The 25,736-nt window shown below is 38.2% G+C and overlaps 1 protein-coding gene across 13 annotated transcripts in view; it reads right to left on the reverse strand.

Moving 5' to 3' along the window:
• TSPAN9 (tetraspanin 9) overlaps nt 1–25,736 on the reverse strand; it is a 193,254-nt gene that overhangs the window by 93,443 nt on the left and 74,075 nt on the right. For 11 of the 13 annotated variants that reach the window (XM_062593308.1, XM_062593362.1, XM_062593378.1 and 8 more), the window contains one exon: nt 12,654–12,733. In XM_062593308.1, coding sequence (XP_062449292.1) covers nt 12,654–12,733 — 80 coding nt within the window. Of the gene's footprint in view, nt 1–12,653; nt 13,637–15,149; nt 15,235–25,736 lie in introns of those variants that run through there. The other 2 variants (XM_062593395.1, XM_062593289.1) reach the window with 2 other exon arrangements.

Genomic DNA, 25,736 nt, shown 5'->3' on the forward strand with positions numbered 1-25,736 from the left:
CCCTCTACTCAGCCCTGGGGAGGCCTCATCTCAAGTACTGTGTCCAGTTCTGGGCTCCCCAGGACAGGACAGACATGGAGCTACTGGAGAGAGGCCAGTGTAGGGCTACAAAGATGATCAGAGGACTGGAACATCTGCCCTACGAGGAACAGCTGCGAGAGCTGGGCCTGTTTAGCCTGGGGAAGAGCACTGGAATGCGTTGCCCAGAGCAGTTGTGCAGTCTCCTTCTGTGGAGATATTCAAGGCCCACCCGGATGCAACCCTGTCTAACATGCTCTAGTTGAACCTGCTTGAGCAGGGGGGTTGGACTAGATGATCTCCAGAGCTCCCTTCCAACCTTGCTGATTCTATGATTCTATAAATATTTAAGCAGTTTGCGAACCATTAAATATTGGAATAAGTTACCCAGACAAATGGTAGAATCTCCACTCCTGTAAATACTCAAGGCTCAGCTTGATAGGGCCCTGGATAATTTAATTTGAGGCCTTGTTTTCATGTTTTCAAGGGAAAGTTGGACCAGATGGTCTTAGAGGTCTCAATCAACTTACAGACTTTTTCTTTATGTTAAGCATGGCTAAATACTACCTTTGCTGTTGTTTGTCTTATTTTTAAATTAAATTTCTCTGATTTTTCTTCCCATTCTAGTAATAATAATAATAAAAAAATGACAAGCAGAAAGGACAGTTCCCTGTTTTTCAGAATGACTATAAGCATCTATTGAAATTATCAAGCAGTAGGCTTAAAAGAAAGCACTCTTTCACACTGCATATTTAAAGAAGGGAACTCACTGCTGCAGAATTCCTGAAGGTCAAAGGATAAATGGATGCAAAGGTGTTATACAAATTTGTGTAAGTCCTTTAGTGTCTATTAAGAGCAAAGGATATAGCTGCCACCTTCAGTTGATGAAATCTCTAAATCAGTATCCCCTGGAAAATAGGAAGGTAAGATGAAGGAATATTACTTTGCATTTCTCCCATTTCATAACTGCTCTGTTTTGCATTCTTTAGCAGATACCTTCAGAGACAGGATATGAGGTAGACGATGATCTGATTCAACATACTCAGATTTGTTTTCAAGTCTCAGATATCAGAGATAAATTAAACCATTAGAAATCAGAGATACTAGTCTTAACATATTTGTAACCCCACCAGGATTTATTTGGATCATCTATTCAGATGCTCACAGCAGAATGGAAAAATCCTTATCACTCATATCTAATAGACCATGAAAGACAAGAATGTTTTATTCTGAATAAATTATAAAAGGAAGAATAGCCTAAGAAATAAAACAAAAGAAAATGCAACAATAAGGCCCACTTTCATTCCTATCACGAGGCAGAAAGAGAAAGTTAAAATTATCAAGACCTTCCAATTTACCAAAGTAATAGTTCTATCATGATAAGGTCATACATCCTAGACAACTCTGCAGGTCACACTTATAAGCCCAGTAGATAAAACCTCAAAAAAACCCAACCTCTTCCACTCCCCTCCCCCACCAAATTGAAGCTAACATTAGTTATCTGCATTTTAAAATACACCCAATAAGACACAAAACCATTGTTATAGTGGAAGACATTAGCCCAGTACCCTCCTGGATGCTCTCGGGGGGGGGGGGGGGGGGTGTGGATCCCACAGAGTTCTTTCCACATCCTACCACCTGAAAAGCCATTGCAGCAAACACTGCTCTGACAATAGGTGACAAAATATGGCTGAGGGGGTCCCAAAAAATAGAAAAAATATTATTACCAGATATCAAATACATAGCTTTTAATCACCTTCTCACCTCCACCTTTCATAAGTGTTAAATACAATGTCAGTGTATTCATCATTTATGGAATGGTTTTATTAGCTGGTTTGGAGTGATACAGAATCACATTGCAATCGTCACTGAAGAGAGAGACATCCCATAACAAAGTCTTCACCATGACTGAAGTCCCTTGCACAACAGTCTGAAGAAGAGAACTTTTATTTTCTTATTAACGCTTTGCGAAGGACAGATTTAAGAATTATGCTACATATCACAAAGAAACTCACTAGAAGCCAGTTATGTGCTAGACTTCCGGAGGAAACACCCAATAGTCTAAGGTCCTAAAATTGAAAGGATTCCTGTGCCTGAAGACCATCCTGCTCCAGTATGTGGAGTTCAGGAGTGGCTTGCTTGCATCAAGTCTCCCACAAGGCATGGGGTCTAACAGATGGCATGTTGGTTAAGACACTTACCAAGGACTTTAGAGATCTGGATTCAGATTTGGTTTGACCTTGTACAAGTAGGGCACATCTACAGCATGAACACAGGCAGATTTATGCTGTCTTTGCCCAAGCTGATCTGGAAATGAAAGTCCAGGGAAGAAGAGTGCAATCACACCCCAGTTTGAGGTACATGATAAGCAGGATATCTGAATTGATGAACAATGCCACGCAAACACAGCTGAACAGAACTCAACACAAGTCTGAACACATGCTGGATTGCGCTGTGTGGACTTGCTAACTCTGGTCTCCAATAGCTTTCAGCCATCTACCTTGTGCTCTGCTGCAGACATTCCCTTGCTTTGGTGGTTCTGCTTTCCATCTGTATCACAAGGATAACAACACTGCTTGCACCTACATAGCCATCAAGAGGATCACATGAAGCAATCCTAAGGCACTCTGGCATTATGGCAACACATACAATACTAATTCCTGAAAATAGTGAAAAAAAAAAAAAAAAAAAAAAAAAAAGATGACAGGGTAATCACCACACTCCAAGGAAACAGCAACTTAGACCATAAATCCTGTTTTTCTAAATTAACTATACCTTGGTTCACATTCAGAGGACTGTGAGGAAGAGGCACCCTTTGGTGGCCTGCTCATATCTAGATGAACTGGAATAGGGAAAGTAAATAGGTCGGTATGATTCCTGACTGGCAATTTAGTTTAAAACTGCTGTTTACCAAGAAACAAAGTGTTTACACTTCTGAATTGCAATCTAGTGACAGGCAGCTCTTTCATCTGGTTTAAGACCATAACTGGCTGGAAGCTCTCCAAAACTATGGTGAAGAAAAAATGAATTTTTATGAAGGAGCTAAGCTAGTCAGCAGTGACATAGCTTCTAAGAAAATGTAAGTATTGGTCATGCTGCAGCAGCGTTTAAAGAGAAGAGTGCCTAATAACACATTCAAGAAGACTGAAAGAACAAACCCCTGATTCAGAAGTAGCACTTCTAGTACAGTAAAGCTTAAAACGTGGAAAAAAATCTGGAAGGCTCCAAAAATTAGTTCCTCACAAATGCAAATTAGATCCTCACACAATTTTCATGTATTAAAGATGACAACAGGAGTCCTGCCATTAATTTTACTGAGGTGTAGAATTGGCCTATTACCTTCACTTCTTACCTCTTACTTTGGAGCTCTAGAAGATATGGGTTTCAAGCGTGAAGAGGAAAAATTATGTGTTTGGACTCAGTGGGAACAGAAAGTGTATCACTGCATAGACTTAGTCATACACATCAGCACTAGATTTTATCTGAAAGGTTAAAAATACATTTTTTAGGTCCTTGGTTTAAAAGCAGTGCAAAAAATAGTACAGTGCCTATTCTTTTCCCTCTGTTTCATTTTTACATCATTTCAGACTCAGTGATTGGACAATACTGTATACACAGATGACTGTAAACAACAGAATTGCTTTGAGTTAACTGCTGCCATAGTTAACTGTTACACATTTACATATTCTGTTTGCAGAGTGAACTGCTTGGTTTCAGTCAACATGCTTGGCATCACATGTGCAGCATGATAGAAACGTGCACATAAGCAACTAATACATCTCTGCTAATGACTAGTAATTCATTAAGCTGATGAATCCCTACAGTTTATAATCCTCTGTTAATAATCTTATCATCTATAGCTCATGATTTTCTTGTTCCAGTCATTTTCATCATTAAAAAAATTTAGAAAGTTATATTAAAAAAAATACTTTTACATCACAGCCCCTTACAGCCTAAGAAATTAATAGTTCTGTAATTGCCAAGAGATTAGCACACTGGTTTCTGCTGGTTTTAATTCCTTGCAACCACTCTCGACACATGTTATACTCTTCTCAAACCCTTAAGGGTATTTTGAGGAATTAAGAATCAATAATCACCTCATCATTTCCTATTGTAGACCTACATTTTGTACCTATAGGAGTTAAAATTGCATGTGAATGCAAGTAAGAAGTTTGGAAGAATCCATAAAATAAATCAGAAAGATACAAATTCTATCTCTGACCTCTCATGACTTGCCAGGTTGTACTGGAACAAACATGAAAGACAGTTCAAAATATTTACAAAAGTATATATCTCTGTTGCAGTGATTAGAAAAAGCAGAAGACAGGCAAAAGGTTTCATGAATCACAGAAGGACAAGATTGCCAAATTCAGGTTGTAATAAGGATCAAGTACATTCAGCAAAAATTGATAAGTGCAAAATTCTTTCCCCAGCAAAAGAGAAGCACAGGGGGTTTTGTTTGTTTGGAAATATTACTTCTTTTGACTCTGAAAAATAAATTCTGTATGTTTACTGTATTTAACAAAAAACACACTCAAAGCAAAACAGACTAAAATTAATTGCAAGCAAGTCATTTTGTGCTAAAAGAGATGTAATCAACAGGTAATCAACAGGTTGGTATTTCCAGCAAGTGTAGAGGACAAAATCTTGTGCTCTGGATGGGAGATCAGACAAGACAGCCAGTATACCAACTGTGACAATAAACACCTATAGGTGGGTGGGGATGGGTTACTAAGGTTGTAGGGACTTGGCTATGGTTTGATCAAAAAGACAACTGCAAACACTGCCTGAATACACTGTAACCCTATGGAAAAAGCATAGCCCTATCTGCACTGCCTTAGCAGTGATAATTCATTGGTCATGGTGCCAAGTTTTGGCTAACACTAATGAAGATGAGCTGCAATGATTTTTAAAATTCATAGTGACAGAAGGCCCCAAGAATATTCACTATCCCTGCTATAGTGAATGCTAGTTAAAGTTAGTTACATTAGAGGTTTGGACAGTAGTATGAACTTTGGCCCAGTGCAGGAAAAAGCAGAAGGAAGGAAGAAGGATTCTCTCAGTCAAATTGCCGAACATTTGGAAGTTCAATTATCTCTGCTCAACACATACAGCAATTTAATTTGCTCCTAAGCAGCAAGGGACTGAGCTGAATGGAGATGTTCTATCTGAATTGATTTAAAGCTAATTTGTTTTGGAGAGTTGTGAAATTACTTTGAGTTCAGTGCCTGCAGTCATTTCAGTAAAGTGATATTAAAATGATTAAGTCTTATGTGACCTCCCAAACAGGTTCAGCAAATATTCACTATTTAGTACCACACCTTCAGCCACAAACACAAGTTCTTCTGCTTTGCTGACATGGTGCGGCTTATTTATTTCTGCAGGATAATTCAGGCAGAGCCCAAGATACCTAGCAGAAATCCTCCTTTGAGTCAAAGTTTCACTGAGCTACTGAAAGGTTAGGTTACTTTATCAGTGATAAGAAATGAACACAGAAGAACTACTAAGTGCATAATACAATATTAACAGTGTGTCTGTGATGACTTGGCTGCCCATTAGGTACATCCAATTTTTTTTTTCTTATGTACACTGAAACCCCAATTAACTTTACTTATTACAAATTGGACTGCATCCTCTGATCTTTTGTACTTAGGTCTCATTCTGTTTCAGCAGTATTTATATAAACAAATTACATGCCTCCTCTGACAGCCAGATAATGGAGTTACATGCTCATCCTACTCTATTTGCATGAAGAGGATTATACCACTTCGGACTGGCCTCCTGCAGACTTACTTGGACAGTGCCAGGAACAGACAAAAAAGGAGCATGAAAACAGAAGCCAGACTGAAAGGTTCTAAAATGTCTACGAAACTAGAGGCAGGAAAGAAACATTACATTTTTAGCTTATTAAAAGTTAGCGATAATTGTATCCCATGCTTATAAACTTTAGCTTTATAAAAGTTGATATCATCATTACTTTTAAAACTTAGGGGAATCAAGTCATAGAAGGCTGAAGAAATTTGCTCAAGGTCACAGTCAATCAGAAGATATGAGAAAGAGAATCTGAATCATATTTAAAGAAAAGGCTTAATTCTGTGAGCAGGGAGTGAGGGTGGGTGGGGGGAACAGTCAATTATTTTTCATTTCCAAACTGGATTCTACTTCTCACATTCGATGAATATAAACTTCCACACATTGAAATGATTAAACAACTATGTCCAGCAGACTACGGTAAAACAGAGGCATAAAGCAAATCTGCCTTTTAGTGATGAATCAATAACATCATTTATCCATAATAACAGACACAAATGGCTTTTACACCTACCTACAGTTAGAGTAAAAATAGTTTCAAAAATTCCACAATGAAGGAACAATAGAAACAAAAAAGCAAGGTAAAAACCCGACATGATCAAAATACAGTGTTAGCAAAGAACAGTGAGAAAAATACCATGAAAAATGTTGTATCAGATGTCTCCCCTGTCAAGTTTTAATAGCTTAGACTCATTTCCTTAAAAATGGTTATGGAGCTCCCACAACCTTGATTAACTAGTTTAACACAGCTCTGAGGTACACCTCATAAAACTGGTCTGAGGCTTCAATAATATGTGACCATTATTCTCTAATGTCACCTGAACATACAACATATTCATAAGAAGATCACTCAGTTTAAACTACATATAACTTCTCCTCCTAGCCAAAAAATTGACATGCAGAAATATTTTCCTAATTGTACTACAATACTGACATGCATGGTTGCATAGGCCCACTCAATAATACCATTTGGAGAAGAAACTAAAGCTAAAAGCTAGAATCTTTTCAAAATATCTTGAATTTCTAGTAAAACCTGATTTTTTCTTTCTATTAATAAGACTGAAAATGTTAGCCCTGAGAAAACTAAGACTAATCCTTTTCCAGATTTCAGTGTGTCGCTCTTAAAGTGATTTTTTTTTTTTGGGGGGGGAGGGGTAGTTCTACTTTCATGGGATTGTATTGCAATTGTCACTAGACTGCTCATTTATGTCATTACAGCCAAAATATGACTGAAATAGATATTGCTGTTATGTCACTGGACAAGCATTTCAGGGTCATTCACTGTCTCTGTTATTATTCCCTGTGTTAGAAAACTGTTGCATATAGGGCACAGGATATATTAGTTAAAAGATCATGCAATCAGGGGCAGGACAATAAAAAGGGAGGGAATTTGATTGTGTTTCCTGTTCTAAGCTGTCTGTACTTTGTCATTTTGTTCTCATTTCAGGGATTCCACAAATGTCATTAAACCTGAAAGATTAACTTTCAGTTATGCATAGGGACAAAGCCTGTTCATAAGCTTTAACTGTTTGTCCAGCAGGTTCAGATAAGCATTAATGCTTTGTACCTCAAATTAAATAGTGTTATAGAATATTTTCCAGTTGAGAGGAAAAATACCTTTAAGTATGGATTACCCTATACAAATCATTCTAAAATTCTTAGTTGCTTTACAGTATATCAATACCTGTGACAGCAGCCTCATCCAAAAGAGAAGACAGACATACTCACTCTCTTTCAGCCTGATCCCAGACCTCAGACTTCAGCAAAAAGTGGCTTGGGTGGTTGCTGAGCTATTGTATTTATGCTGACTGATAAATACACTACATCATTTTTCATTTATAAGATTGCAAGATTAAATTAGACAAATAATCAATAAAAAACAAAACTTCAAGAGCATTAGCATTTACCTATTACTTTCACAGTGAAGAATCAGTGAAAAATTTACGGTGCTTAACTTTTTGCTGTTACTTCTGGGCTAGCCAACTTTCCAGTCCATTTTTTTTCTTCTAATCTCATATAGCAGAAGAAAATGCCTACAATCCATTATAAAATTTACTTTAAAACTGAGTATCAAATATCTGAATTTGGAAAGATCACTCAGTTTCTTTTAGATAAATGTTAACTTCTGTTTAAGGTTACAGCATTAATAAACAGATATTATTCCTAATCATAATAGGCATTATTCCTATCAGAAGATTTTTATAGTAGCCTAAATTTAAACTCAATTTAACAAATAAACCACTTTAAGGGACTTCCTGGCTATACTTAACTTTCCTACCAATTGCATTATATTAAAGTAACGCTAAAACCTAACAAAATACATATTATGAATGTAGCAATATAATGAAGCCATCAATTTTACTTAGATCAATAGAACAAACTAAAATTGATCCATGATCAAGGATTATGTGCAAAGTTTTCTAGTGAAGTTTTGATAACTTATTCTTATCACTTTAAACTTTCCCTTTTGTGACACTATGAAATTCTCGCTTCACAAACAAAATTTCTTTTTCAAAATTTGTTTTGTACAAATTTTTGTTATAGGCAGTATGATTTTCTGGTATCACCTGCGAAAACAAGTCATCTAATTCTTTTACCAAATTTCATTTAAGTCAAATCTATCCTATAAACTCCTATACCCTCATCTTTGTACTTGGTTACTATCTTCCTCACAATTAAGCTATCTGTAGAAATAAAATTAAAAAAAAAACAAACAGTATTTGTTTTTATCTGCAGGGTTATGTTGCAATATCCATACTGTGCACATGAATATTCCTGAAGGCAAACTAGATCAACATATGTATTTGCCCAGACCCATTGCAAAACATATTACGCACTTAAGATGAATTCATTGTAAATCATCATCCTAAGCTTTCTTAACCCTCAGCTCAGACTTTCTTAATCTCCAAAAGAAAGCAATGCCAGATGGCCAAGAACAACTGCTAAGAATCACAGACAGAGAGAAATACCTGAAGTTCTTAGTGATACAATGGAGAAACCTTCTGTTTCAATTTACTGTTAGGCCCCTCTTTGATCAGCTTGCTTTGCAGAACTCACCTGCAATACTTCTACATTAACTAATAGATGTGTTACCGATTTTCAAAAATTATATTTTGTTTTCATGAATCTAATTCACCAATATTGAATTTTTATTGGACATCAACAACACAGCACTTGTTTCTCAAAGCCGTCACAGCGGCAGTATGTTTGGCACATAAAAACAGAGACAACCTACTAATCACTGCACATCTCCATTATCTTCAAACAGACACTTTGGTGGTCTTCAAATGTATATGGGCTGGCTGTCAGGCTGGAGGAGCAGTATAGCTTGCTGCCACACAATGAACAGATTAGGTCTCATTTTTTTTCTTGGTGTCAAAAGCAAATAATGGAAGAAGATTCTTATTCTACAGAATAACTTCCTTCTTTGGGCCAACATATAAGAGCAACCCTGAGGATCTTTCAAGATAACAGTACCCAGCCTTCCTGGAACACCAAAGGATACCATCATTTTTCACACGGCATGGGAACTATACACCAACTTCTAAGAAACACCAATTTAGTACAGTATAATAAAGCTTCATATGAGCCAAGCTTTCTGTACCTGCAGGCTCAAAACAATGTAGCTTTGTGGCATGTTAGCTGGTCAGTGAGACTGCCTAATAACTGCTTCATTCACCACACATCTGCTAGACTAACACCTCTCTAAAGACTGTCTGAAACACAGTTTTTCTACTACAGTCTCCAACTGCCTAATTCAACATTGGCATAAAAATCCTACTACTTGCAAGGAACTGGTCTCTTCACCTTTGAGGACCTGGAGTATCATTCTGCTTTAAACTACAGGCTGGGACAGATTTCATGCTCAAAAATTAATCTCTCTCTTTTTTAAAGGAAATCACTTTGCATTACAAAAGCTGACAGTCACTGTTCAAGAGAAGGCCACAAATTCATGGTTTTGGATTTAGGTATGTTAACAAAACTTCAGAGGAAGCAATGTTCAAACTGCAGAGGGGTGCAGCAGTTGCAGACTGGGTCCTGGCAGTAATGTGAGAGAGAGGCTTTGGACTTTAACAGCTCAGCACGCTGGGAGAGCAGGACCGAGGAGAACTGGCAAACATGAGAATGGGAGCAAAAGGCTGAAAGGGAAGACAGGATTCAAATAACAGAGAGTGTTTTAGGGTAGGGTAGGAGTGCAGGTACTAGCAGAACTGTACGGAGAACCCAGGGCTGGGCTAGCAGAAGACTATAGGGTAGGAGAGAGGGACACTGGCAAGAGTGTCAGCAAGGGGCATACCCGGAATTCAACTAACGTCCAAAGTAGGTCACATAGTCATGGTGAAACTAGTGTAGACTCCAGGAATGAAGCCAGAGATGGAAAACTACAGAACATCAATCTATAGTATGCTTCAGTCTAGTCAGCGTTTTCATGAAGAAAAACAGATGACGTTGTATTCATCTGGGTCCCCCAAGACACATGACAATAAAATGGCCTGTTTAAAAAAAAAAAAATCCAACAAGACTGTAATTCTCTGAAGCTCTGAAAACACTGTAAAGTTGCATGCACAGGAACCTGGTCAGCTAAAGTTTAAAAAAAAAAAAAAAAAGAAAAAAAAAAAGAAGAAGCAGAACTTCAGAACAATCTAAAGGTAGTGGATCAAATTATTTTAATTATATAATTTAATTATTATATTAATTAATAAATTATTTTAAAAGTATTTGACAACTTGCATTCAGTTTTTCTCTATAAATCCTCAGATTCATCATTCTATAGCACTATTTACATATTGCATAGTACGTAAATACGTAAATATGTAAAAAGCTCGTACAAAAAGCATTTTTAGACTATCAGAGAGACATGCAGCAACAAAGATTAGTAACAGAAAGAAAACTAGTAAAAACCCAGCAAAGCAAAGGCATGCTGGGAAGAGGAAAAGGGGATTCACAGATTAGAGTAAGGGCTGAGGAAGCACAGGGGTACTAGAGATCTCTTCAGGTGGTAATAGGCAAGTCCTAGTGCAATAACCAATGTGTTTGTCCAAAGTCTAGTGGGAGCTAAATAGTGAAAATACAAAGATGAACACAGAGAGAAGGCTGTAAATACTTTGTGCAAGCTCAAGGAAAGGAAAAACGGATATGGAAGGCTTGCCTGCACATAGTCAAGAAAAATGGTGCTTGGAAGGAAGGAAAGATATTGAGTGTAAGCAGAAGAGGGGAATGTTAAAGTGTTCCTAATGGCTGATCACAGAGAACATAAGCAATGACATCATGAAGGCTATTTCAAAACTAACTGCAACATACAGCATGAGAAAAACAAAAATATTTCCAAGGTGTCACAGTAATACAGCCAATGGTCATATAGCCAATCTGATATAAAGCCAGTGTTCTCAGAGGGATATATTCCAGAAATAGGTGAGCAACCTTGGAAACTTTCTGGTAGTATTGGTGTACAGAAAAAAAAACCCAAACAAAAAACAGAGGTGAACCAAGAAGCCTGGATCAGATGTTCTTCAGAGGCCAGTTCCACTTTTCTATTTAATAAAGATTTCCACCTTATTATTTAAGAAAGATTCCCACATCTTCAATGCCTGTAACATTTCAATCTGTTACTGTTAACGCTCACTGTTGCATGCTTGGTCTGGTCCAAATCTCCCATCACCTCTTGCTCTTAAAGGTTATTTCAGTAAATGGGTCATGACAAACAGAGGCTGTTAGTAAGACTTCTAATTTGAACACTGGTATCTCTACAGCAGAGGTAGCTATCTGAACTAGACTGTTAATGCCCCTTCTTCTTCCAAAATAAATCCAGAGAAGGTATTTTCATTTACTTCTCAGGCATATTCTGTATTTCTGGATTACAACCTTGAATCATTTTATTCACGTGCACAAGCATTATAACCATAAAGAAAGCAGGGACCTTCGATTTCAGTTAAGCAAACCAATTTCATACTGGGCTGTACTCATGAAAAATCAGTATTTCAATTAGTTTTTGATTTTCCCAACCTTACTGTTCACTCAAGGATGCCCAGCTGATGGCTTACTTGAACCCTACCTCCCTCGCTTGTAGGTGGCATTACTTTGCTCAGAGTATTCATTAGGCTTTTAATCTGCTTGCTGAGGCACTGTTACAACTCCTTATGCCTCTTGGCTGATGGAGGAAAATCAATTCTGATCCCTCAAAATAAAGTACTAGTTTTCAGCTTTACATGCCAGTTTGGACAACTGCAGCTGAAACTGAATACAGATTAATTAATCATTCTAATCATTCCACATTTACACTGACATCTTAAACAGTTAGAGCATGTATGATTCTTTTTTTTTAATGAAGAAATGAGACTGAACTTCTTTCAAATGAAAATGCCATCTGCCAGATGAAGTTTACAAAAAAAAAAAAAAAAAAAAAAGAAAGAAAGAAAAAGAATTTATTGAGACAGTGAGAATGTACTTCAAATTTAAATTAACCTGCAGTTTAATGGAACATGAGGTATTACCACAGAATGTAAAAATCCTGCCACAACAGGATTTTAATGCTAAAATAGTTTTGCCCTTCCTTAAATAACCCAGTTCAAAACACATATTAGAACCTTGAGCTTTAAGAATTGGTAATCAAAGTACAGTTAACCAGGTGCCAATAAAGAGACAGAAAACAAATACATTTTCCCTTTAGGCATAAGTTTAACACTGAAAATATTCCTTATGTGTATGAGAGAGATGGAGAGAAGTGGAGACAAGCTTACCGTAGTGCTTTAAAGATGCACGGTACGCATAATGCAGTAGTACAGGATACACTAACAAATGAAGGCAACTGAAAAGGCAGTACTCACCCAAAATAATAAATTGAAAAGGAACATCATGTATTTCAAACAACACAGGCAGCCTCTTGCCATGTTGCACTTCTTAAATTCTAAAAGGAAAACAAAGGATAGATCCAGGTAAAAGACCACATATTTGCTGCCTTTGGGTGCACTGTATTTGTCACTTTTTACGCCAGTCCCAGTCCCAACGCCGGTCCCAGTTCCGACCCCGGTGTGGCTCTGTGTGCGTGATCCAGCTGTACCATAGAATGCTCCAGCAGTAAAACCTCGACCAAATTGCTTCCCTGAGGTAGAAGGTTTAGTAAATTCAGAATCTTTGCTATCCAAAGATGGACTCCGGTGAATTGAAGAATCCTCACTACTTGACTTCTCCATGATCTCTCTTTTCACTGTTGTCAGATTTAATGTTTAGCATCTCTCAGCATTAAATGCAGTGCCTCACAAACTCCACAGTACTATAAGGGCTGTTTGTGTTTTGCTTCTCTTTTTCTTTAAACAGAAATCAGATAATCACTGCAAAATTCTTTGCCATGTTCACTGCATTGTCGTTGCTTTTATCTATTTTTTATACCACAGTAGGCAGTACTCTATCTGTATCTAACTGTAATGTAGGTTCATGCATTAATATCTCATGCAGGAGCATACTCATGATGTATCTTGATAAATCAGTTATGTGGAACTTCAATTTTATTCAAAAGAGCCATAAGCTCACTCTCTCTGTCCTTAGTCCGCAGCCCCTGATCTATCGGCAGCAGATGGTCCTTGCATCCATTTCCAAAAAGCTTCTGCAGTACACCTGGGAGACTTTCCTCTAGCCTGAGCACTTTTCTTGCTTTCAGCTTTCCTCTCCGTCTCTCTCTGACTGCTTCTCATACGCTGTCTCTCTCTCTCTTTTTTTTTTCCACTGGTTTGCAGTATCTCATTCAGTACTCAGCTATTGGAGCACACTGTGTTGCACTGCTGTTGACGTGAAATCATCAGCAACTGCAACCACTGGGCATTTCTCGCAGAAATCCCTGACCTAACTATCAAGTAATAAATCCACCCTCTTGATTGCCCCTCCCCTCTGCTTGCCATCTAACCAATGAGAAGCAGCCCTCTCCCCCCGGGCACACCTCCATGACATAATATCTTTAATAGGATTAGAATTACTCTTGACTATACAAGTGCACAACAGAAAATCTCTTTAAATGTCAAGCACCGTTCAACTGTTTATGCGCTAGAACTATGAGGTAATGATACTCCTTTAATGCAAGAAAATAATGTAATCGTATAGATTCACAGGAGCTAACCTCTCCCTGCTCATGAAATTAACAGTAACTACATCCGCTTGCATATTTTGTGGCTTAAGCAAATGCCATGGGACAAGGAACCAGAACAGACAACACATCGAATAGGCACATATGTCAGTTAAACATGAACATAGTGTGACACAATCAACTGTGATATAATTAATCCTAACAAGAAAAGCAGAGTTGCTCTCTCTTACAAGATAATCAAACCATTCTTAAATCTCCTGAAATGCTGGGTATCTGAACCTTCAACTATTCACACACTATTTAACTGGTATGCAAGAAATTATTCTTGCACACAGAAATCAGTCATTCTATATTGTGTGTAGCCTATGAATCAGAAACACTGACCCAAATGCTGTATTTCTTTTCCACAGAGCAGCGTAACATGCCTGCTAGGACTTGAACACAGGGGGCATGAATGTGTGTGTGCGCCTCAGTATATGTGAGCAAATGCTGGGAGGGGAGGGATAGAAATCCTGGTGCTTTGGGGTTGTTTCATATTAGTTGTATACAGTAGATCATGAGTGTAAAAAGAGCACATTGATGGCACAAAGTAATAAAACAGATTTATAATGCAGGTTATTATTTTCTTTTTGTAAAGAAAGAAATAATATTAGGAGACTATTATTAGTGAAGTAAAGCTACCAGAAAAAGCAAATATTATGCAGAATTTCAATTGACTTTTCCACATGCATGTTATAATGCACTGTTTAATTATTTTAACAGACACCTTTGAGAAAAGACAGTATAACGTTTTTTCCATCTTTTGTATTTATGGCTGACAGCCCCTTACAATATTATTATTTTCATATAATAACATCAGAATCTACATCCTAAATTTATGCTGCATCTTTATTGATAGGTTTTTTCTGTGATAAGATCCCTTTACCATTAGCTACTTCATGCCATGAAATAAACAGTGTATGTACATGTGATTTTTCTCCCCTCTCTTCTGCTCCCCAACACAGAATAACATTTAAACTACCTGCTCAAGCCTGTATCAAATGTTATCCACTTTGTTCTTTAAAAGTCATTCCAGAACTACCTGCATCAACTTTTTCCATCATGTGAGATCATCAAGTTAACGACCCAGTAGTCCATATGGTTCAGTGCATCAGAAAAGGCTACACATAAAACACCGATGCAAAAAAAAGATAAATTAGCAGTGACTAAAGTGGCATTTCTGTACATGTCTGACGCACATACCAACCTCACAGTAAGCAGTCATCACGGGCCAATATACTTAGAAGAAAACATGGAAGAGACTTCTAGGTACCCGCTTGAACCATGAGAACCTGTGGGATGAGTAGCATTTGGAGCATGTCTGAGTATGGTTTTAGAAACCCCAAGAAACTCTTCTTTCTGAAGACTGACTGGGTAAAGTCGTGTCAGTTCAACTCTATGCTGCAAGTAACTACAGGTTTTTACTTGTCACAAAGGACTGAGCCCTCAGCTAAAAATAATACAAAAATTCACAAATATTTTAAAGCATTTTTAAGGTTAAAAATTTGAAGGAATATATCATAGCAAAAAAGAAACTCCACAAATCCAGTCAGAGTTTGCAAACAGTGGAAACAATTCTATTGGTGTTTAAAAACAAACAACCTAAGAAGTAGTTCTTCACTCCAAGATTTTTTTTTCTTTCTTTTTAAACTGTTTTCATTATTTGGTCACATTTAAGTTTTCTATTTTTGCATTCAAATGCTACAAAGTATCTGCTTTCTTTACTATTAGTTGTAATGCACATTTCATCAAAAACTAACCACAACTGGTTCATATCAGAGTTTTTACTTTAGAATGAACAGCAAAAGGAAAAAACGTGGCCCACACCCACCTTCAAAATCCAAACCTGAGCAATGGGCACCAGGGCAAAAAGTTCCTGATCAGCCTGCCCTTCTGCTATTTACGAACCCTGTGTGATACAGGGAACCTTTTCTGGGTTGAATTTTATGGACAGCCCGTCCGTCCAAGTCAAATCCGGTGAAGCGTCATTTGGTAACGAGAGCAACGTCTGCGCTAGGATGGAATTTGGAACCGGGGCATGGTGCAGCCGATGGTATTTGGGCTGCCCGATCTTAAGCCCCACAGACGTGCCTCATCCCAACAGGGTCCCTCCAGCACACAGTCAAGCAGGCATAGACGGGGTATCAACGGTTCCAGAAAATGAGCAGACTCACCGTCCATGTGAAGAATTTTGCTCTGCCTTTGAAGCTAAAGGGTAAGCGGCATGCCTGATCTACTGAGCTAGGTCAGGCGGTAGGCTGCACTACCACTTGGTCCCTGCTGTCTCACACGAGGCCAGCGGACCTCGTATAAAGGAAACAAGTGACTCTCTTCAGGTCAGGCTTTTGCCACCAGTGAGATTTTACAGCTTTCAATAGCCTTCTACCACTTGACTTGGAGACCACAGAGCAGCATTACAGATCAGATTCCTCTTCCTCCTACTGGAACAACTCTGTATTTACGTAGCTCAGTTAATAAAACCATACAGAACTGCTTATTTAGCCTGAAAAAGCTGTATCAAATTTCCCAAGCTCGGACTGGCCATTACCCTGAAATCCACATCCAACTGAGACTTTACTCGTAAGAGTTGCAGCAAGACCCTTTAGCAGTACTTAAACTTTGTCCACTTGTCAATGCAATCTCTGCACAAGAAAAAAATCCCTTTTGCTTCACTATGATTTCACCTCTATTGAGAAAATAGAACACAAAAAACATTCAAAAATCTATTCTGTACTTCATTAATCTTTGATTACTGAACCACAGAATTTTGTTGCTGAAATTTCCCCCATGTGAAAAAAAATAAAATAAATAAATAAAATCATTTCAGTCCCACACAGAAGCGCCTGGGACAAAGAAACCAACCAAACTTCAACCCGTGCCATCCAAAGGGTTCGTTTAAGTATTAAAGGAGAGAATTTAGTGCACTTTTGCTTACCAGGTAGGCAAAGGACTGTCCCAGTACGTGTAGCAGAAGAAAAGGAAAGGAAGGGTATTAGTAACAAGGTCCAAACAATACAAGCTGGTTCTGCAATGATACTTATTTGCACAGTTCCCTCCTGGGTGCAGCACACCATAGTCCTCAAAACACAGATCCCAGCTGCTCCAATTTTTAAGTCACCAAGTATGTGGTATTTTTCTTAGCCCTTAAGTTTTATCCTACTAGGTGTTCAGTGTCAATTACACACAATTACAGTACTCCTGAACCCTTCCACTTGTTTCTGATCGCTTCAGCTGTTTTGCAAAACCAGTTTGTGCAGTGATGCTGAAAACCAGAGCAGGCACCTGAGAAAATTTATATACATACTCATAACTATGTATTTATAAAGACATAACATAAACATATGTATCTGTTATATATGCTGCTTAAATTTTTTTTCCTTTGTAAAAGTCCCTGATCCATTTACAAGACAGTCCCCTAAATGGCCATGATAATCCACTGACAGAGATAAGAACAGAAGCAAATGCTGAAGTCTGAACAAAAATACCTTAAGCTGGTAATACAGCCCCAACAGTTCGAACCTTGAAAATATTAATCTTTAGGAGTTTTTTAAAAAGGGAAATCAAAACTGTAGCCACTGTGATAATATGAACATTTTACAATCTACTATATATATTACCTTGCAATTTCAGTTATGTAGAGCAACACTATTGTTGCCATTTTATAGATACGGAGGACCAAGTCATTTGCTGAGGATCAATAGGAAATAGCTGGTAAGGGAACAAACTGACTCTAGACCTCCCTGGGCTCTGAGTAGGACACTAACCATTGCATCATTTTCAAAATAATTATTTTTAGGAAACATGAGGTTTAAGAATTCTGCTGCATGATTTTGGAACAATACTGGGCCCTACTGAGAGATACATACCTGTGTACACTATCAAACATTCCAGGGATATGGTTCTTAAATTCATTCTTTTCTTGAAAATGATATTGACCAAGACTTCCATTATACAAGCCCACCTCAGAGTGCTCTAGGGAGACGAAGAACCTAGACTGCTGAACATAAATTCGATGACTATGTTTTTCCAATCAGCAGTTCAAATGCTCAGAATCCTGGAATGCCATGAAAAGGAGATATGTAAAAAGAATTGGAAAGAACAGCCTATCAATCTAGCAAAGAAAGCCCTTATGCTTTCCCAAAGAAGCACAAATTAGCTAAAAGCAAAAAATAAACCAAAAAATCCCTGGAATACAGATGAAAAATCAGTATAGAAAACTGGAATAAGTTTAAAAGGAAAATAATGTAAAAAAAATGAATAACTGAAATGAAGTGTCATCTGAGACAGAAAACACTCTTCTCAGGAGTTGCATGCTCTTGCCTCTAAAACATAGAGCTTACAAATTCTGGGAAGTCAAAATACCCTGACTTTGAGGTCTCCTAAGGATCCCAAGCTGCAGGATTTATAACAAAGATCCTGTAAGCTTGGAAGTTTGTGTCCCACATTCTGGGGCCTATCGAAGCTCTCAGCTCTCACTTTGTAAATACAAAGTATTCTTGCCAGACTGAATGGGAACAAGGTAGATTTCTAAGAAAACTCTAAGGTTTCTAAGAAACCTCTATCAGTTCACAGCATCATAGAATCATAGAATCAATACGGTTGGAAGGGACCTCTGGAGATCATCTAGTCCAATCTCCCCACTCAGCAGGGTCACCTAGAGCATGTTAGACAGGGTTGCATCCAGGCAGGCCTTGAAGATCTCTAGAGAAAGAGACTCCACAACCGCTCTGGGAAACCTGGTCCAGTGCTCCGTCACTCTCACAGGGAAGAAATTCCCCCTCATGTTCAGGCTGAGCTTCCTGTGCTTCAATTTTTGCCCACTGCCTCTTGTCCTGTCACACGGGACAACTGAAAAGAGTTTGTCCCTGTCCCACTTGACACCCTCCCTTCAGGTACTTGTACACATTGATAAGATCCCCCTAAGTCTTCTCTTCCCCAGACTAAACAGGCCCAGCTCTCGCAGCCGTTCCTCATATGGCAGGTGCTCCAGTCCTCTGATCATCTTTGTAGCCCTACGCAGGACTCTCTCCATGTCTCTCTTGTCCTGGGGAGCCCAGAACTGGACACAGTACTCAAGATGTGGCCTCACCAGAGCTGAGCAAAATGGCAGAATCACCTCCCTCATCCTGCTGGCAACATTCTTCCTAATGCACCCCAGGAGACCATTGGCCTTCTTCGCTACAAGGGCACATTGCTGGCTCATGGTCAATCTGTCATCCACCAGCACTCCCAGGTCTTTCTCTGCAGAGCTGCTCTCTAAAAGGTCAGCCCCCAGCTTGTACTGGTGCATGGGGTTATTTTTCCCTAGGTGCAGGACTCTGCACTTGCCCTTGTTGAACCTTGTGAGGTTCCTCTCCACCCAACTCAGTTCTGACCTCACCCAGAAAAACTACCTTTTCTTGAAATTGTTACTGGAGAGAAAATGAAGGAATCTGTTTACTCAGGCACAAAGGCACCAGTGCACCAGCTCACAGTTGCCTTATCAGAGACATAATAACCATCTTTGTCGATCCACAGTGCAGAAATCAAATCTCTTTGAATGACCTAAACAAATACTTACCTAATTTATACTTTCATATATTATTAAGAACAGTTTAGCCTTCTAGCACATGCCCTCACTGGATGCAAGTACAGAGTTTTGACTAGCCACAGAGAGTCATGAAAATAAGACTGAGTTGCAGAACTCTCCATTGAGCCAAACATTCTGTGGCATTTGGTCCCCAGGATTTCCTTTAACGATTGTTTACTGCCAACAGTACACATATGCCTGAGGTCTGAGATTTAAGCTTTTACACTAGTGACAACAGGTTATTCTGTTTCAAAATTGTACACAGGACTTTAGTTGTAATACATCAGGAGCCTTAACTTGCTGTGATCAAATGCAAATGACAACACAACATGCTAATGTGCCAGAGATACGGGAATTAGTGCCAGAGTGCAATATAAGGTTCTAAAGCTAAAATATTGTCATAATGTTACACGTTCAATGTTGGCTGTCTCTATTTATCATCAGTCGCCACAATCTCTTACCTGATAAATGGCTCAATACCTTCTAACCACAAGACCAGAACAGCAGACCATAAGACTCAGATAAAATAAAAAGTAAATACCTACCAACGTGTCCAGACTATTTAAGTTTTTGAAAGATAATTCTAGCATACACAAATGTGATGAATACAGCGGTATATTACCAGGGAGCAGTGAAATCTAGTTGACCAAGCAAATCTAGTCTTTCTAGAAGATTTACAGAGGACAGTTTTCTGTAGTTTCCTACAGAGGAAAGTTTGTAAATCCCTTGCTTTTTCAGGCACTGGCAAGATAGCCTGGAATTTACAACCAGTTCATTCAAAACCTTCTGCTACAGGAAATCTCCAAGGAAATACTCTGTGCATCCTGATCACCTAATTTTAAAATATAAAATGACACATTAAAAGGGCATACTACTAGACCGGCTTAAATGATACATAGTTCCAGGAAAAACGGTTATATTTGATAAGCACAGTCCATTATCTGACCACGTATGGTGGCCTATCTTATAAATAAACTCTGTATTTCAGCATTTCATTTACTACTTTTACTCCCGTTTTCTATGTTTGCATTTCTTTCTGCTACAGCTGTGATTAGCCTTTGTGTCTTGCCAATGACATCTACAGGGACTCTCAGACTGAACAGCAAAAAACACCTGGGTTTCAGAAGCTAAAGAAAAACACTACTTCCTAAAAAATAAGAATCCCACTACCTACATTCAGGTTTTTAAATGGAAACATTTGTACTAGTATATAGGGGTTTTGGTTCCTGTTTTCACTTTACAAACAGCATTGTGAACTATGCTAGATCTGAAAGGAGTCCTGTGAAGATTGTTTTTAGGATACAATTCACCACTGAAGTTCACTTTAAGAACTATAGTCTAGAAAGTCTATTTGTCATTTGTTTCTGGGAAGCCCTGGATGTTAAAACCTTCTTGGGCTTGGTTGCATACAACTGGAGACCAAGACAACCTGCACAGAGAGTCTACAATCCTGGCACAAAACAAGTGACAAATAGCTGGATTTGAAGAGATCAGGAAAGCATAACAACATTATTAAAAACCCTCAAACTACCTTACCAATTCTCACACTAGTATATTTCAGAATATAATAAGGGCAAGAGAATAGGACTTGCCTAAGAAGATCAGCCTATCCTAAAAGGCAGCAGAGTGTACAAGATGCTTTAGAAAAATGTGCTTGTGTCCTTACATATTAGAATCTGTATCCTTTCTAATTACAGGGTTTTTATCTCATCTTCTATAGCAGTGAACACATCATTCTAGCTAAATTGACAGTTAATCTTTCCTTAATTCTGCTGGGATCTTGGCCTCAGCATCTTCTGGCAGTAAGTTCCATAGGTACACGTTATTTTTTAAAATACCAGCTTCTTATTTGTTGTCAATATTAAGGTTTTCAGTTTCAGTATTTGTTCCTTGCTCTGGCATTTGCCATCTTTACTTAATTCTTTATGATGTAACCCTCTACTGTGTCCCAAGTTATTTGTCCTGCATTAATCTAAGCAATTCTAATCTTTTCAGGGTCTCTTCTTATTGAAGACTCTCAAGCTCCCTAATAATTTCAAGTAGCCATCTTAGTGCTTCTTTCTGTTTGAGCTATATGTTTTTTGAGACAAGCACCATAATCTTTTCTGATCTGCTAAAGACAAAATCTTTTTTCTTCTTTTTAAAGGACAAAAGTTAACGTTCAAATTTAAACAAATTCAATCAATTCTGTTCCTATCAACAGCTTATCTTCACAGAAGTGAAGTCATTTAGATTCAGCAGAGCCATCTTTATCGTTCCTACTCTGCTTTTCTATTTCAGATTCAAAATTTGGTCACTGAAAAGCCCAATACATTCTAATTTGGAACTTAATAGGAAAACCCTTGTAGTTTAATTTCTGTATCTTACTTGCAGGAGAGGAGGGAGTTCTCTTGCCACAGAAGCATTATCTTAATAGATATTATTTAGAAATTCCTCAATATCCCTACCTTGAAGTAAGGGACTCCCTGACAAGAGGCTAACATAAGCTGAACCAAATGTTGGCCAGTGATGATGCAAATAAATGTGTGGCACCAACTGCTGTCTCATTCCAGCACACAAAAAAGCATATGTAGAGAAGCGTTTTTTACTGCACACACAGAGAAAACAAGATTAAAGGAGCAGAAAGCTGTCAACAATGGACAGGAAGGCAGCAGCCCATAGCACTGATGGCCCCAAGCAACTAAGCTTCAGAAAAACAGATCTCTAAACCCTCACTTAAAAAATTAAATAGACTTAAAAAAAAGAAAAAGAGGGGAAGTTTTTTTTTTTAAAAAAAAAAAAAAGTAGTAAAAAAAAAAAGCAGGGAGGTGAAGGAAGGGCTCTTTATCACATAAGTTTTGCAGGGATATGCCCCATGATCTGAATATTTCTCTTCCACTCTCACTTTAAATTACAGTTTATATTTTTGTGACATACCGATTGTAAGAGCTACAAATTAAAGACTGTAGAAAACAGTACAATACTTTTGCCTATCATGAGAAACAACATTCCCTTCTCCTCATGGCCAGTGTAGGAGGAATTCATTAATATGAGAAACACCTGTCCAGTGTGTAAGAGACCCTTAAACAAAATCAAATGGTTATTCTCTAACCTCTATTTTAAAGAGGCCATCAGTCATCAGTAGTCTGGTGTTCTGAACCAAGTGGCAGCTGGTGTCTATGCTCTAATATAACTATTAAACTTCAAACAACCACACAAACAAACTCACTTAAATAGTTCCACCTGAAGAAAGAGAATGATGCGAGTATTCATTTTTAAAAGACAACTCACATCTCTCCAACCTACTTAATTATGCCATGACAGGACATTTCCAGGCATGTTCCCTTCATAACTGAGTGAATTCCTTCATTGTTAAAATATCCATTTTTGGCATGTAAGCATAAGCAGGTGTAATTCCATGAATAGAAGCATTTAAAACCACTATGTCAGGGCTAGCAGACAGACAGATGTCTACAACGGGCAGCTCTCTTATTGCATTATCTGCAGCTCCCTCTCCCTTAATTCATCACTAGCCCCAGCCTCCCATTTAAGAGGCTGCTGAGAATGCCTGACTGATTGTCTCACTGGAGAACAATCTCCTCAGAGATAGGTGAGCTATCAAAAGGCTCTTTACCACCAGCATTTCCAAGTAAAATCTGATTCCAGAATCCATGTTCAGGTCAAAAAGCCAGAGCTCTCACTAAGGAGCCAAACTGCCAAATGAGTTAAGTATCTAGAAAAGGCCCAGAGGCTGTAGCCTCACAGCAGAAAGTTATCAGCAGAATTGGCTGAGTTCAAGCCACAGTACAAGGTTTCCCTCTGTTGGGCCCTCAACATGAACCTGGGCAGCAATCTCTGGAAGCAAGAGAGGCCTCTAGAGCTACTAAATCCCTAGCCTGTTTCCTAACGCCTCCCTAAGGGCTACCAACTGTGGTAACAAGCTCTATTGCCTAGTAATTCCCCATCACTACCCCCTTTTGTCTTTCAAGAGGGACATTCCTGAAACTATGAGAAACATAGTTTGAATAATTCGAGACGAAGTGCAGCTACATGAGGTGCCATTAATAGCACTTCTAAAGTTCCAGTCAAACTACTGCACAATAGTCATACTTCACCCAGTAAGTTTGTGCTAGACTCTGCTTAGGCTTCCCACAAGTTTCTGCAATATCTACGCAGAACAAAGCCCAAGGATTTGTTTCCTGTTTTCAAGCTCTTTAGATTTATAAAGGCAGTCTTACTCGAGCATCTGCATCTACCCTTGCACAAAGCTGTTTGCTTATTTTGTGGCATCACTGTGGGATACTGGTAACTTCAACATTAAAGACAGGATGAGTCTGCAATGTAACAGTAATGCAATTTACACTTTTGCTTTGCCAACAACAACAAAGTCAGGTTTGAATCCCAAAAGGATGCAGATACTTTATCTGTCTTAGTCATCTCACAAGAATGAAGCTAAACAGTTCTCATCTATTCTGCATGAGATACAAGAAAGGGCGTAAAAATGAAACCAAGGTAAGAGATTACCTCTTAGTGTAATCCATCACGTTTATGTAACAGTGTGGCAGTCTGTCAATCCACAGAAGTTACAAAGCAGTTCAATTACCTGGTCTATAGTATAAGTCATTTAACTTTTTACTGTGTATTAATTAATGAGCCATTTTAAATGCAGAAGTCTTACTACAATATGTAATCTATAGTTTTATGTCCTCCTCCACATTAGGAGGACTCATTTCCATTTGGTGAGAATGCTGTGTGCTAGCTGTAACATCAGGCATTCAGAGCCTAATATGGGGTGTAAAGAATGTATGCATGCATGTTTGACTCCTTCCCAAAAGCCCAGCCCACATTCACTTCAGTTTTGAAAAGGTTTATTCGTACCACCAATGTCTCTCAGGGATGAGAAAAATCTAAATATTCTTGATTAGCAGCCAGCAACTAAAAACCTTGCAAAAATTCCTGATAGTGGCATTTTAAAGACCAAAAAAAAAAAAAAAAAAAGTTTTTAGAAAAGAAATTACTTGTGTCATTCAATCGGCTATGATCCATTTAAGCATGTAACAAGTATGCAGTAGTTATGGTATGAAATATCAATTGGCCTTTAGAAGCAGCACTGTATTAATTCATCACAGACAGATATTTTCCATTTGAAAATTAATTGGGATGTTGGCATTTTGTTCCAGGAATAACCAATATAATGCTGCATGCTACGCTGTGCACACTGATTCAGAGAAATCTACCAAATACATGGTCATAAATGCTTAATAACTGGTGTGCATCAGGATGAGTCTCTAAACAACACGAACTAACTAAAGCTTTCGAAACACAATACTACATAAGGGAAGATGCTGATAGGTTTGGTTAAAGTATGTCTTGTAGGAGTCAAATTTGATGTTCACAGCAATAATACACAAATAATCCTTCTCTCTTCTCTCCCCACAGTCCAATTTTACCTTAATTTCAAGGCGAGCCTTTCAAACCTAGCCTAATTTCACAATAAAAGCTTTCCAGACCTCTGTTCAGAGGAGTAAGTATATAGTAAACTTGTGATGATAATTCCACCTAGTATGTATTGTTTGTTTTACTAGCTTAATGCCAGTCTCACCAAATGCTTCCTACCCTGTACACTGAAAACAAAGCTTCAGAAATTCTAACTATAGTAAGTAATTTAGCCTGAGATGGAGTGGGGGGAGCCCTTCACAGTTCCAGACTGCTGTACTGTTAAAGCTCTACAGGTTTAAAGAGCACAAAAACCAAGAAAAGCTTTCTCAAAGCATTAGGAGCTATAGATATCTGGAAAAAAAAAAAAAAAAAAAAAAAAAGGGAACAGAGCTGTTCCCTTTGTAAGGGGCACCATTTCTCTTTCTACACAGAATACTTTTCCAAACAGAACAATGCTTTGCATCTGTCCTATAATTAGATGTCAGGTCTATATATTAGGTTGCAAAAAAGACTGAGAAAATTTTCTTGATCTTTTCAAAAAAATATTACTCTAGTTCATCCTCTCAAAGACTGCCTATGACTGTTCTGTAGCAGAGCTTTCAGCTCAACATATAAAGATGCCTAAGTTTTGCCCACAGCTAATGTACCTGTTACGTAAAGGTAGGCTCTCTCAAACATTAGTGATTTCTGAGTTTTTTTGACTACATCAATACTCAAGCTGTAGGCAGGTGAAGGTGGGGGAAAAATAATGAATTGTTCCCTGACACAATAGCCCTCTCATGACTATCTTAATACATTTTAAGCATC

This window comes from Rhea pennata, chromosome 1 (assembly GCF_028389875.1).
Source record: "Rhea pennata isolate bPtePen1 chromosome 1, bPtePen1.pri, whole genome shotgun sequence".
Classification (NCBI taxonomy): domain Eukaryota; kingdom Metazoa; phylum Chordata; class Aves; order Rheiformes; family Rheidae; genus Rhea; species Rhea pennata.